The sequence below is a fragment of the Bicyclus anynana genome, chromosome 14 (assembly GCF_947172395.1).
Source record: "Bicyclus anynana chromosome 14, ilBicAnyn1.1, whole genome shotgun sequence".
Classification (NCBI taxonomy): domain Eukaryota; kingdom Metazoa; phylum Arthropoda; class Insecta; order Lepidoptera; family Nymphalidae; genus Bicyclus; species Bicyclus anynana.
This window is the reverse complement of record NC_069096.1, coordinates 14,182,954-14,198,573: the sequence shown is the minus strand read 5'-3', so window position 1 is coordinate 14,198,573 and position 15,620 is coordinate 14,182,954. Positions and strand designations below refer to the sequence as shown.

The 15,620-nt window shown below is 36.6% G+C and overlaps 2 protein-coding genes across 2 annotated transcripts in view; one reads left to right on the top strand and one right to left on the bottom strand.

Moving 5' to 3' along the window:
* Positions 1–831: 831 nt before the first annotated feature.
* On the bottom strand, positions 832–4,643 carry LOC112049826 (COP9 signalosome complex subunit 7a). Its single transcript, XM_024087868.2, has 4 exons — positions 4,222–4,643; positions 3,542–3,794; positions 2,804–3,024; positions 832–1,031 (listed from the first exon to the last, which is right to left on the bottom strand). The coding sequence occupies exons 1-4, from the start codon at positions 4,414–4,416 to the stop codon at positions 879–881; spliced, it is 822 nt and encodes a 273-aa protein (XP_023943636.1). The 5' UTR covers positions 4,417–4,643; the 3' UTR covers positions 832–878.
* Positions 4,644–6,318: 1,675 nt separating this feature from the next.
* The window catches only part of LOC112049831 (zinc finger protein 189), a 28,382-nt gene continuing 19,080 nt past the window's right edge, over positions 6,319–15,620 (top strand). Inside the window, exons 1-7 of the mRNA XM_024087875.2 lie at positions 6,319–6,960; positions 9,355–9,577; positions 10,600–10,889; positions 11,491–11,647; positions 12,426–12,583; positions 13,408–13,551; positions 14,596–14,783. Of these exons, the coding sequence (XP_023943643.2) occupies positions 6,835–6,960; positions 9,355–9,577; positions 10,600–10,889; positions 11,491–11,647; positions 12,426–12,583; positions 13,408–13,551; positions 14,596–14,783 (1,286 nt within the window). The 5' untranslated portion in view covers positions 6,319–6,834. The remainder of the gene's footprint in view (positions 6,961–9,354; positions 9,578–10,599; positions 10,890–11,490; positions 11,648–12,425; positions 12,584–13,407; positions 13,552–14,595; positions 14,784–15,620) is intronic.

Here is a 15,620-nt window from a genome sequence, read left to right as displayed (position 1 = left end):
TACAAAGTTGGTTTGTCTATATTTTACATATACTTACGGACCCGGCAAACAATGTTCAGCTAAATATTGGATAGAAGCAGGCGTTACTTTGCGGAAGTTCATCATGATTATATAATGATTTATTTATTTTGCTATCATCCGCGAAAACTCGGCGAACCCATGCGACAACGTCACCCAGGTCCGACAAAATACTCTCTACGTACGTTTCACCCCGAAACCGGAGCATCCTCAGGAGATGTTGACTCTACTTTGCAATTGCACGTTGTAGAGTCAACATCTCCTGAGGATGCTCCGGTTTCGGGGTGAAACGTACGTAGAGAGTATTTTGTCGGACCTGGGTGACGTTGTCGCATGGGTTCGCCGAGTTTTCGCGGATGATAGCAAAATAAATAAATCATTATATAATAATGTTCAGCTATATTAATATCTTTCATACAAAAATAATAGATAAAATACTTCGTCCGCGTGGAAATCAATGTAAACTTTCAACCCCTACTTCACATTATATTTCGTTTTTTTTTCATGATTTATGAACAAACTGTAACTCTAAAAATCAAGGACTTTCCATACAAACTTTCAACCCCTATTTCACCCCCTTCTATTTTTATTTTACGGTCAAAAAGAATACTGTTTTGCTCCAAGGTCCCATTTACCATTATATCAAACTTTATCTTGATTGGTTTAACCGTGAAAACTTAAAAGACAGACAGACTTATTTTCGCATTTATATTAGTATAGATGTTACATCAAGAATCTGTAGATCTAAGCTCATGAATACCTCTTTTATGAGTAGAATACTGCAGTGGTATGTGTGAGACAAATTAAATGAAGCACAGTACCTAAACATTTATTATTAATATATCACAAATTATACAGAGCTATGTACTTTTCTGCCAGAACTTCCCGCAAGAGCGGCCTCCCTTGCCTTTGCCAGAGTTCTTCTTAGGAGCAGAGTGGGACTCACTGCCACCGCCAGATGCTGACTCTTCATTCTCTCCTTGAGTCTTTTGAGTCTTCTTTATGTACAATATCTGTGAGAAGGTAATTTTATGTAACACACAAAATATCTCATCATCAAACAACAAAAATTAATGATCACAATCTACAGTTAATCTACAGTTTCACTTTTGATTCCAACCACAGAACATAGAACGACTGAAGATGACGCTTAAGCAAAATAAAAGACTGAGGGGGTGGGGCCCACAGATCCTCTTTTACTAATCAAATATCAAACCAAATAGACTTTTCACTACTCTTGCTCAAAAACATTTCAGCCTCTAGGGGCTAAAGTAATTTTTTTTTAATATTCGTCTGTTACGAGTGTTAAGCCTACTATAAAACGAAAAATGTTTAATTCGTAAATATTTTAATCATACTAAAATAATGACCTCTATAAAACAAAGGAGATTTTATTCGTAAATAGAATCGTCATAGGTGGAAATGCAGCGTTCTTGTCTGTGGAATGCGTACTTATTTTATTTGATTTATTGAGTTGCGAACTGCGTCTGCAAAAAGAATCTTAACATCGAGTACTGTACTGAATTATTTTATTATCTCGCAATCGTAGTGAAAAGTATAGTGTAACACGCGGGACTAAACCTATTATAAACACGCCTTTCGGCTTGTGCCCTAAAAATACCTCGTATATGTGTCTTTTTAGCCCCTTGTATAACAATCTACTATTTCACAACTGTTGCTCAAAAACACTGCTATATTACCACTCCACAGTGGGGCTAAACAAGCATTTCAGCATCTAGGGGCTAAAGTAATTTTTGTCTGTTACGAGTACTAAAAAAAGGTTTAATTCGTAAATAGTTTCATACTAAAATAATGACCTCTATGAAACAAAGGAAGTTTTATTCGTAAATAGAATCATCATACTCGTGGGTATGAGACTACGAGTACTCATGTAAAACCCTTATTGTTTGATCGAAATTTGAAATCGGAACGAAATGCAGCATTCTGGCCTGTGGAATGCGTAATATTTATTTTTATTGAATTGCGAGCTGCGTCTGCAAAAAGAATTTTAACATTACTGTACTCAATTATTTTTTTTTCTCACAATCGTAATGAAAAGTATAGTGTAACTCGCGGCGCTAAACTCTTTATAAACTCGGTTTCTATTTAGCGGCCTCGCCTTACGGCTCGTGCCCTAAAAATACCTCGTCTTTGTAGCCCTTGTATATCAATCTACTATTAATAACAGTTACATAGAGTAAAATTTAGTTAGTACAATAGCACTGTTGCCTTGCACTAAACATAAGTAGTAACTAAAGAAGTCCATTTTCTTTTATTAATATAAATTAAGGAAAATTATGTTCTTTTATTCAAATGCCTAGGAAGCAACAACGACACATCTTTGTGACGAAAGAGATTGTCAGCCAATGGTGACAAAATTGAAAATATGTCTATTTTGTCCTACTGCAACATAAATATAGCAATATTTTTGACTTTATTTCTAATGCCGACAAGGGCGACAATGTCTCTTTTGTTATGAGATATCTGGTGATGCAGCCTAGAAAACCTGGGTGCAGCTTGCTAAGCTGACCTCCGTCAGCTGCTTTGACGGCCTCCGTGGCGCAGTGGTATGCGCGGTGGATTTACAAGACGGAGGTCCTGGGTAAAGAATAAAAAAAAAAAAAGCTTCTGGAATGAGCTAGGTTGGTTGGAGTAACTCCAGCAAGAACCAGTACCAAACGAACCAATGTGTAACAAACAACATTAATGGCCCATTGGAAGAAGAAGAAGATGCCTATGTCCACCAGCTGATAATGATGACTGGCAATCTGGTCTGGCATCTCACCTCTTGTTCAATAGCCTGTTGGTGTCGGATGGCGCACTGTTTCCGGTGGTTGGCGCGCTGGATGTGCCGGTCTACAGAGCTCAGCACCGCCTCGCAGGCATTGCACCAATCAGCAAGCACGTCTGCAATGGCTGCCGCGTCTTCGAGCCTGGCGTCACGACCTAATGCCACGTCAACTTCCACACGCTTGCATTCTTGGTCTAATTTTCCATGGATTATGTCTGAAAATGGATGCAAATGTAATTAAGTACAGAGACAAATATTTTAGCATTAGCATCATAGATGTACTGTGTGGGTTGTGTGCGTACTCCAAACGTGAGGCATTGACTTAGTGAACACCTTAATGAGATATGTTGTTGGTCACATGTTAAGCCTACTGGAGTGGGGTATTTTGGATTATTTAATTAAGCTAAATGGACATTTATTTATTTATTTATTTATTTAATATCAAGCAATACCACACATTACATTATACAATATAATAATAATTATACAAAATACATTTTATTACATAATGCAAGTTATGGATACCCTGTTTGGGCGTAGCCTTTTGTCGAGTGAGTGATAGGGAGACTGATTTTATTTTTTGTTTTTATTTATCATTCAAGTAGTCATTTACCGTGTAACAGCACTTTTCGACTAGAAAGTCCCTTAATATCTTTTTGAATCCATTTAGCTTAATTAAACTATTCTTTTTTTTAAACACACAATAACTAATAATATAAAGGTTACCCATACCTGCATATATGGCTTCAATGATCAAATCTTCTAAATCTCTAACATTTTTGATATCCAATTCTTTGAGTAGCACACTATAAGGTATACACTTCTCCTGTGTGGCCAATGTAGCTATAGTGAGATGCTGAAGCTTCTTACACTGCACTTGAGAGAGTTCTAGATATTCAGACTTGTTCTCCAAATAGTCTTTGTATGTACCATATGCAAATAGATTGAGCGTTTTGAAATGTGTGGCATATTGTCCTGTTTCTAACTGAAATTGTATTATAATTGGAAATGTAGTAGTAATAGCAATTTATTTATAAAAGGTTTATTTTTTGTACTGCTTACAAAAATTAAATGACTGAAAAAAAAGGTTCATTATAGCATTTGAGCAGTGTAAATAGCTATGAGCATTTACAGCTTTACAGTTTGTTTCACTCCTGAAAGTTTCCCCCAATTCACAATAATAGTATGTATTATGAATGTCATACAAGCAACTGTCACCATACCCATGCTATCTGTAAAACACTAGGCTACAGTTATTTTGAAATCACAGACAATTTCATTTATATGTAATGATGAAGATTACAGTGGTTTCTTTTAGGGTAGGAAACAAAGTAATCATTGGTATCATATTTGCAAATAATATTTAGGAATGCTGCGATCTACCAATAAATAAACCGAAAATAAAGTCTAACCTCTTTAATGTTGGGCATTTCAAGTAATTCACCAAATACGTGCACCCCCGGAGCCTCTAGCACTTGTTTGATTAGTTCCGCACACGCTGATCCCTTAGCTCCCTTTGCGAGTAATATAAACTGTTCCAATGGATGATTAGTCGAGACAGAAGTGAGGGAAGAAGGCTCATCCCTGTCCATTGATATTGGATTCATGATGATTACGCTAGAGTAATAACACAACAAAATACTATTACACCAAGTTCAAGCGTCGATTTATTAAGATTTCGATCAAATAAACGAAAAGTTTTTAATTTTGCAATAAAGTGGCTCAGGGCTCTTATTTTAAATCCGCAAAATTCTTAAAACTCGCAAAACTCCAACTTCATTTTTCGATAATTTTCATTTCAATTCAATTCACAGATCAATATAGATTTTATAATAAATTCAATTCAATGAAATGACAATGACAAGTGACAACCACAGAGACTACTTTTTTTACACAACAGAACAGTCCGTCAACAATAGACAATAGAGATGGACACTTCCTTAGACCATTAATAACTGGACGCGGTTCGCACCCAAATTCACCAACAAAAAAGTCTGTCATTTTTTGAGGGGGACGAGGTAAACTCACACATCGAAAACATTTAACACCATTAAGTATTTTCTGTGTCCATACACTACACACAACTATACATTTGACTCGCAATACACACACGCGTATTTTTTACACACACTAACAAACACATTGTGCACAGTAAAAATATATACAAGCAGTATACTCGGCCGTATTTTTGAAATAAATACTTACAGCGCGCGGTACGTAAACATGTGATAGGGCTGCCTGCCTCCAGCATTTTAATTACATTTGCCAACTTTGTATTTCCATTTAGTTTTGTGATTGTAAATATACTTTTTTTATGTAAACAAATAAAATATTTTGTAAATTGTAGTAAAATAGGAAGTGATCAATAAAATGCGTGTTGTTTTTTGATTGGTAGATTTAAATAAGGCTGATACAATCTTGTAAGTATTTGCCGTTAGCGAGGTGAGAACACCCGGACACAATATGCCTGAGGGACTCCCCAGGGCGATGACACGCTCGACAGATGTCTAGAGTGCCATCTTTCATAATGTGTTTCCGGTAGTTTCTCGTCTTTATAACTTCGTCCATAATTGCACAGACAAAACCTTCGGTTTAGTATATTGTTAGTGTATCTGTTTTAAGTTTAGTATGTTAATGAGTTAGTCTTATTTCTAATTAATAAAATCTATTTAACTAGTAAGTTGAAATTGAAATGAGGTATAGCTCGCGTTTCGACCTCTAGTATGAAGTCAAACTACTGCTTGCATATTTACTGTGACATTGCTTAGACTATCCACAGATTACATACATAGAATATTCGATTACTGATCGATGTTTGGCTGTTTCGTCAAAAGTATCGATTATTTTTATAGATTGTTTTTATTAAAAATTTGATAAAATTAAGGTTTAAATACTTTCAAATGAAACGTCCATTACTCCATCCAAACAATTACTCCATCTTTTACTAAACTACAAGTTTTTGACCGTTTTTTAGGCCATTCAACTACACAAACCGGTATTTTTAGGGAGCTCCTTACACGACGAAAACGATTACAACAATGAAACATCGATTCTGTAGCAACAGTTTTTATAAACGCATTAGATCATAGATTTTTGATCTTTGCCAGAGGGGTAACGGTTAGCGAACCACTTCCAGTTATTAATGGTCTAAGGACACTTCACACTTGTCTAAATCAAAAACAGTTTTATTAATGGCTCTGGGATACTTTTTGAATGAGAGAGACCACAAATGATTTTTAATGATTAAGAACTGATTATTGTAATTTTATACTTGTAAATAATTACTGTTTCAAAATTTTTATCACTACATAAAAAATACTCAAATCTGAACTTATAATTGAACGACATCAAAAGAATAATTCTTTTGATGTCGTTAATCATTATAATAAATATACAGCTGATTTTGTCGGACCATCTATTAAAAGCTTTAGTACTAGTAGTGCTGTTTATCTGTGGTTGTCAGTACAGATTATACGTAGAAATTAAAATTAAAAAAGAAAAACCATAAACAATAAAATGGCGTCCGGTTTTTTGTGTGTGCGATAGAATAATAATTTTCATGATACGACCAAATGTAATTGATAATTTTAGTTTTAACGTTTTTTACGGATAGTAATTATGAACTCAAACTTAAGCTATGTGTATAAAAGTTAGTTTTACGTGTTTATAAACTCCGATTACGTGCGTGTCCATGTAGTGTCTAGCGTCCTGTGCCGCCTTTTTCATTAGGCTGATGAGTTTAATTTGCGGCCCAAAGTGAAAAGATTTATGGAAATGCCCCAGAATCTTAATATAAATTCGTAGTGCTTTGTACAAAGTTAGTTGAAGTTCCTTGTTTCGGCGGTTGTGGGATTCATGAGTGCGTTGTGCGTTAGTAGTTGTGATTGTGTGAAAGCGTATGTATATGCACGTAATGGCAAAATCTGTCATGAGTAGTTTCTGTGTGTTTACCAGTGTTTACTATCGGTCTAGATGTGTGCTAGTCGGTTAACTTTTTTGAAATAGTTTTAAAAAACATCGTGAAAATGTGTATGCCAACGCCGAGCAATGTCTCGGGCTTCGGGTACTCGTGGGGGTTTACAAGTACTTCAGACCTAACCAAGTGCGAAGTCGACACTCCCAGCAGCTTGAGCTATACGCTAGGAAGCACGGTCAGTATTGTTTACATTACGCTTTCTTGTTGGAAATTAATTAAAAACCACGATAAAATCATTCACTCGATCTTATTGGACGGATTTCTTTGTCTCTGTATTGATGTGTATACAATTCTTTCACTTTTTTGCACTATTCGATTTTGTAAACAAACGGATTTGTATGTGTGTGTGAATGAAGAGTTGTATATAAAAAAATCATAATAAAATATTTTTTTTTCAGAAGTAATAAGTTAATTATGGTTAATGTATGAACATTTATTTATTAAAAAAATAGAATAATAATTTATAAATACTTGAATTTTTCCAACACAAATGCTGATTTGGTGTTATAATAAATTGGGCATCATTTACTACTACTCAAACTGAAATGTTTACAAATAAATTTAAAATAAGCATATAAATTGCTAATAATTTTCAAACTTGTTCCGAAATGACAATAAAAAAGCTAGGAACAATTAGATACAGACAGTATTTTTAATAAAAAAACAATACATCATTTTAAATAAATGAAAAAAAGGATGATGTGTTTTCTACCTTCATTTTTAATTTGTTTGTTGATAAAACATTCCACATCAAATTTGGTTAAACACCTAGTGAAGTTATGTAAGAAACTTTAACTTGAGATATTGGCAAAGGTTTCTGCCCTATTTTCCAATTTTCCATGTAGCACACTAAATAGTGTTGTACAGTTATTTTTTACCCAACCCAGATTGTCTTGCCATTTTACCCGACTATGGTAAATTAATATGAAGCGAAGGGTAATGATTTTCACGGCCTTACCATGGTCATTTTTGGTACTATGCATTCCTCAATTTCTATCTAAAATATTTTTTGTTTAATTTTTTTTAGAACCCTATGTAGTCAGATTATAGTTTTTAAATTTAATTTTTAATAATTCATACACTAAATTTAACAGATGATCAAATTGTGTTCAAATACCTCCAAATTGAAAATCCACTCTGATATTGCTACACATGGAACTGCACAGCTATTATAAATAGGGCTGAGGTGTTACTGACAACCACATGCCTCATGTTTACATCGGGCTCAAAGTTTTGCAGTCTATACAACTCCTTATATTAATTAGTCAATAAATTGACTGGCTCCAAATATTGTAATATTGTTAAATTAAACAATTTATTTATTAGTATCAATTAAATTTTCATCCATTACTTTCTATTATTATTTCATCGTTTATCATCATCAATCGATATTAAGCTCACTGTTGAGCCTGAGTCTCCTCTCAGAGTGAGAGGGGTTAGACCACACACACATAGAATTAAGAAAATTATCTGCAGGTTTCCTCACAATGTTTTTCACTGCTTGAGACACATGATATTTAATTTAAAATGCACACAACTGACAAGTTGGGGGTGCATGCCCCGAACCAGCTTCGAACTCACACCCTCCAGAATCTGGAGCAGAGGCCTACTGGGCTATCATGGCTCCATATTTAACAAACTAATATTATAAAGAATGAAAGGTTTGATTGTTTGCTTCTTTGAATTTAATATAGGCTCTGAAACTGCTGAGCCAATTTCAAAAATTCTTTCACTATTAAAATTCTACATTAGGGATAATGTATGTGTCTGAAGCTGTATTTTATCGCCATATTTCCACAGAAACAGGAACTATGCAAGTGAAACCCCATGGCATCTGCTAGTAACTCATATATCTGCTAGTGCATATTTCCACACAGGTGCCATGGGAAATAGTTTCATATCTGAATTAGCATGACTGAAAGAAGAGGACTGGCCCTAGTCCCTAGTGGACCATTAAGATAGGCTGGTAATGATGATGATGTTTCTTTACATGACATAGGGTTAGTGCTGTCAAGTTCTAACATTCAGAGGCAAACCTTGTGCTGGAAATAGAAAAACTGTATAACATTGGCTTAATTTTGTTTATTTATTTTGTACTAGCAGACACCCTACATTTTCATTTACATATGTTCCTGTGGTTGATATCAATGTAGCTTTTGATGGGAAAAGAAGTATCAAAATTGGTTCAGTAGATCTAAAGATCTACAAAAAAATAGTTCTTGTTAGTTTTTAAGGTAGTAAAAACTAACAAACTTTACCCAATATTTATTCACACACTATAAATATAATATATTTTTAACAGACTCAGAAGTGGATTACAAAAATAAGAAAACCAATGTTGAATACAGGTTGATTTACAATTTACAAATCAAACTGTAACCAAAACAAACACTAGAATGGACGAGAATGACCTTGAGTGGAGTCGCAGACTAACACTCTCCTTTTCTACTCAAGTCACTCTCCCCACCTATCCCAAAATCCCCCTTGAACAATTATCCAACAAAACGTGCGAATGGTTCGAACGACACAACAAGAATGAGCTAAGTTTAATCACTTATATATATTTTAGGTGTCACCAGAAACAACATTGACTGTTATGGCCCACAAGACACCTCAAGTGCAAGAGAAAGTGGGAACAGTAGCAGTAGCGGTGACAAATGCAGCGACGCAAGTGACGCGGGTCCTCACTGGGACACCAGTTCCAGGGCGAAGGGCCATGTTTGTTTTGAACGAAGCACCTGCACACACTCTAAATAGGGTGTCCCAGCAAAATCAGACAGCCACTATACAAAGTAAGTGAAGATTTTTCTTTGTTACAGATGTCTGTTATAGTCATCCGTATATAGTATTGTTGATCAGTTAGTAATATTAAATTTGGTATTTTTTTTTAGATGTAACAGAATTTAAACTATTGTGAGTGTTATTCATATTAATTGATTATGAAACACGGCTAAAACTCACAGATATTAGGTCGGACTATGCCCGATTAGTTTCGAACCCATACGGGGCCCTTAGTCATGAGCTGGTTCTTGCAACGCGGCACGATCCAAGCTGATCGACCTGATTTGAATCGTGCCGCGTTGCAAGAACCAGCTCATGACTAAGGACCCCTTACTCCGACCTAATAATGAGTTAATCACGTGAGTTTTAGCCGTGTTTAATAATCAATTAATGTAACTGAAGAAGTTATTATGTACAAATTATAAATTTTTTATCATCTATTAATAATTAAACTGTCTACACATTACATTATTAGTGTATAAAGTAACATATGTATTTTTAGTATGTTTCTAAGAAAACCTGTGGTATAAATGTAAAGTAATTTATTATTATTAATAATAAAAGCTGGTATTGAATTAATATCTAGTTCAAGTATGGATTGGATCTTTTCAACAACGAACATGAAAATACATTTTAAAATATAAAAACAGCTGACAAACAGCTTACAGCTTTCTGGCTTTGGGTTGAGAATTTTTACAGAAAAGTTCTTATAAGAAACTATTTCAAATCCTGACCCAAGAATCTAACTTGGACCTCATGATCAAAAGCCAAATAAGCTCACCACAGGAACAACAGATAGTTTTTTTACTATCGTTATCAATCCATATTTGGCTCACTGCTGAGCTAGAGTCTTCTCACATGCAGAAAATCAAGAATTTTGAATTGAATTTGAAATTTAATTTCTTAAAATGCACATAACTGAAAAGTTGGTGGTGCAATGCTTCTAACCGGATTCAAACCCACCCCCTTGAAGACAGAGGTCATATCCACTGGGCTATCATGGCCTTTTTTACCATTATATAATCTATTTCAGCAACAAATCTAGCATCAAAACCCTTCATGACACCAATTGGGCCCATACAATTAACTGCAGAAGAATGCAATGAGATATTAATGAAGCGTGCTCTGCAAGCCCAAGGCATTGCAACACCAGTCATAGATGCTTCACAGTTGAACCATACACTATTGAATGGGGGCTTGAAGAGCTTAGTGGAGGCAACCCAGCAGCAGAGTCAGGCGGAGACAATACAAACCACGACACTGCACCAGCACCATCTTGTGCATGCCAAACAGGAGCCTGGCACAGCCAATAACTCTCCTAAAGTAAGTGAAGTTTGATAATTTATTTATTTAAATTAAGTCAAAGTCAAAATTCATTTATTTCAAATAAACTGACTTTCCAAACACTTTTGAAATGTTAGGATAAAAGCAAAATTTTAGCTTGGCAAGTTCATTGATGACACTCACATGATATGCGGGCGACAGTAGGTGAAGGACTGTGCGAGTATGAAGTCGTACGCGCAAAGTATTGCTACTCCCCTCCCGGCCCCCGCGGACCTTTGGGAGTGTTACTAACGAATTTGCCAAGCTATAAAGTTACAAGTGTTCCAAGTGCGAAATTGAGCTGTCCAACTGTGGTTTCAAAATAACCGTGTTTTCTCAAGTGCTTATTGTTGTTCTTACAATACAAACTTTTTTTTTATTTTTGGCTAATATATGAACCAATTTTAATAACACTACTTTTATCCCGGAAAAATTAAAGGTTTCCGTGAACGGGATTTGTGGAAAACAGACAGACTAACAGACAAATATGACGTGAACGAAGTTGCAGGCATCTTTGACGTCGCGTGTTTAGATTGTTTCATAGACAAGCTTTTTCACTTTGTTGTTTAAAACATGATAAATTTTAATTATATATTTGTAGGCCGTATACTCACAGACAGCTGATATGATGACAAACACTGTGATGACGGCAGTCAATACGCCTACGCCGGTGAAGGAGAGACCCTACTCGTGTGATGAGTGTGGAAAATCATTCCTGCTGAAGCATCATCTGACGACACACGCTAGGGTGCATACTGGTATGAATAAATAAATATATTAATTCAAATTGACTGACTTAACTGGCTGACTGATTGACTGACTAGAATGGCTGACAGATTGACTTACTAGACTGAGTTGGTTGACTAATTGACAAACGAATGGCATATCAAACACTGATGGTAAGCAGTGGTGTAACATTATTTACAGACAGTTATAATGACAAACATTGTTATAAAAACAACCCCTACCACGCCGGTAAAAGATATACCCTACTAGTGTGACCAGTGAGGTAAGTAATTCTTGCAGTGGCATCATTTAACCACGCACGCGAGGGTGCATACTGTTATGAAAAAATAAATATAAATTTGAACTGAGTGCCTTGACTGACTACAATGGCTGACATATTGACTTACTTGATTGTGATAATAGTAGCCAATAAGAATGCATATTGGTAGGTAATTTAAACAAACATAAATTTAAAATGAATGAAGAAGGCGCAAGGAACCACTGCTTCTACACGCATTTGCTGCTTCACATAAATTCAAAAGAACTGGAACTATCTGATAGACTTGACTGGCTGAATTATTGACTGACAAAACTGAATGGCTTATTGATCACTGTTCATGACATATAACATATTCCAGCCCCACATATGCGGTCACTGCAGGAAGCACTGCCTCTACACGTATCTGCTGCTTCAATTAAATTCCAAATGACAAACTGACTGATAGACATGACTGGCTGAATGATTGACTGACCAGGCTGATAAACTGCATGACATATTCATCTTTGTTAATGAGATATAACATATTCTAGGCGAGAGGCCTCACGTATGCGGCCACTGCGGAAAGGCGTTTGCAAGGAAGCACTGCCTTAACACACATCTGTTGCTTCACTCTGCGGACAGGCCCTACCGCTGTCATGAATGCAAGATGGCTTTCACATTGAAACACCATCTCGTCACACATTCTAGGGTGAGACGTCTTTATTTGAATATTGGTGGGTAGGGGATAACTGAGTAAAATCTTCAAGAGATCGAGAATTGTAGAAAAGCTTGGAGAAGGCCTTTGTCCTAGGGGACAATCAGACATACTCTTAATAAAGGCTGTATTATATTATTACAAATGTTACATTAACTGATACGCCTGTGACCTTTTAAGTATAAATTGATGTCAATTGATTTTTCTTATGCAGATGTAAGTTGCACTAAAAGTCGAGTTGTTTAACAACTTTTTAGGTGATTTTCTGGTAGTAATTTTTCCAGTAATTCTTTAGTTCAATTCAGTCCAAAATGTTTCGAACTCGAAAAGTATAGTATTCATAAAAGCTGAAATATCCATATTTTTTTTAATTGCAAGTTAATCTGTATTGTTATTAAATTTCCGGTGAAAAAAACAGATCACAGGACACCGGTTTAATGTAGGTGTTTCAAAAAGCCGACTGACTGACTAAAATTCAGTGCTCTGGTCTCTAATTAGATAAAGACCTGCCTCGCAATACATTATTTTTCTGTCGAAGTATATGATCAACGATCTTCGATCGATCGATGTTTCATAGTTTACAATCGTGTCTGTCGGTTAATAACCTCCGTAAAAATACCTTTTTGTGTAGTTAAATGGTGTAATAAACGAACAAAAACTGCTAGTTTAGTATAAAATATGTATGAAATCTAAGCTCGTTTTCCTTAGAAAATGGCAGAAAATTTTGTTCGTGAATTTGGATGCGATACTAGTCCTTATGTATTTAGTCTGAGGCTCTGGCTAATTCTGTGCCTTGTATATCTGTGTCTGATGTGCAGGTGCACAGCCGCGACCGGCCGTTCGTGTGCGGCGAGTGCGGGCGCGGCTTCCCGCTCAAGCGCCACCTGGTGACGCACAGCAAGTACCACGCGGGCGAGCGGCCCTACGTCTGCACCGACTGCGGGGAGAGCTTCGCGCAGAAGGTGCGTCGATGATCTCTTGACAGTAATGCGTAATCATCCATAATGCCTTGATCGCTCGTACCGAGTTAACGGGCGAGAGAGTAAAACGTTCCTCGGCCGAGACAGTGATGTAAGCGAGTAGTTGTTCTTTTTTTTTTTTATACAAAATAAGCTTGCGCTTGACCACGATCTCACCTGATGGTAAGTGTAGATGTGGCCTAAGGTGATACGCGCTTGCCTAGAAGATGCCTATTCACTCTCATCTTAAAGATGCCCAAGTTGTAAGAATTAGGAAATACTGACTTCGGGAGAGAGTTCCATACCCTAGCCATACGTATAAGAAACGAAGAAGCAAATCGCTTCGGACGAGTTCTAGGAATGTCAATGACGTAGGGATGGAAACCTACCCGGTGTCTTGCAGTGCGATGGTAAAAAGGTGACGGTGGTACAAGCTCAAATAGCTCCTGTGCACACTCTCCGAAATATATTCTGTAAAAAACCGAGAGACTAGTTCTACACTGTACTGTTCACACGTGTTTTGAAATTAGCACAGTCAGTTCAGTTATATTGATACTATAATTCGGATAAGATGGACCGTAAAACGATTATTAGAAAAAAAGCAACGTCGGATTTGGACAAGACCGTGGATGTTCATCCTCAGAATGCTTCAGATGATGGATGTAAATATTTTGACACTCTGTTAGAAAATATTACTCCATTGACACTGACTACTAACAGACATGGTGTATTTTATTTTATTTGGAAATGTTTTAAACGAAAATTATCATAAGAAAAGGCGGCGACGTAACGATAATCATGTGGCCGTCGGCCGAGTAGCGAGACAATGCATGTTCAGACCTGGCGAGTGAGCGAGCGAGACAGTGCGGGGAAGCGGGAACACCCTGAATGCGTTGTTGTATTGTACACGGAGAGCGTTATAAGATTTTTGAGAGTATTTGCAAGAGTTTGTTATCAATGGATAGTTTGCTATTCCGACCTGCTATCCAGTGTATGACTGAGCCTACTTGAAATAAATGATTATTGATTTGATTTGATAATGTGCAGGAGCACCTGGTGATGCACAGCCGGTTCCACGGTTCGCTGTCGCCGTTCGTGTGCCCCGACTGCGGCGTGGCGTTCGCGCGCAAGTTCCAGCTCGTGAACCACGGGCGCGTGCACGGCCGCGTGCCGCACGCCTGCCCCGTATGCGGCAAGGAGTTCCTGCAGAAGCGCACGCTGGTGGCGCACATGAAGTGAGTCTTTCAAGCAGAGGCGCTTAACCTTTTACTCATTACGGACCATATTACCAAATGTTTTTTTAAATGAATTTATGAAGTGAGTCTTTCAAGCAGAGGAGATTTACTTATAAATAAATCTGTAAGAGGTAAATTCTGTACATGAAATGTATTTCCAAAATAACTATCAGGGGGTGATAAGTGATCGTTACTGATGCCAAAAATGCAATCAGTAAAATTTTTGTCTGTCTGTCTGTATGTTCTTTATAGAAACAAAAACTACTGGACAGATTTTAACGAAACTTGGTATAATTATTCTACATACTCCTGGGCAGGTTATAGTATACTTTTCATTACGCTATGATCAATAGGGGCAGAGCAGTGAAGAGAAATGTTGAGAAAACGGGATAAGTTACTCCATTTTTATTGTTAGGGCTGGATTTAAGAGGTCTAAGGGCGGACGAAGTCACGGGTGTCCGTTAGTATATAAATAAACCTACATGGATAATAACCACAGCGTGACCCAAGAATGAGCATTGCTTGTGTTTTCTATACTTATAATAAATCTGTAGAGAGGTCAATTCTGTACATGAAATATATTTCCAAAATACTATCAGGGGGTGATAAGTGATCGTTACTGATGCCAAAATGCCAAACCTTTTACTCATTACGAACCGTTTTACCAAATGAATTTGCCAAACAAACAAAGCGAATAGTACTTGTAGAGCTTACTGTGCCGTGGGAGACTAACATTCCGAAGGACAACAGTTTAAAAGTGAATAAATATTATGACCTAACAAATCAACTAACTAAAAATGGCTATGTAGTTAGTCTGTACGCCGTAGAAGTAGGTGC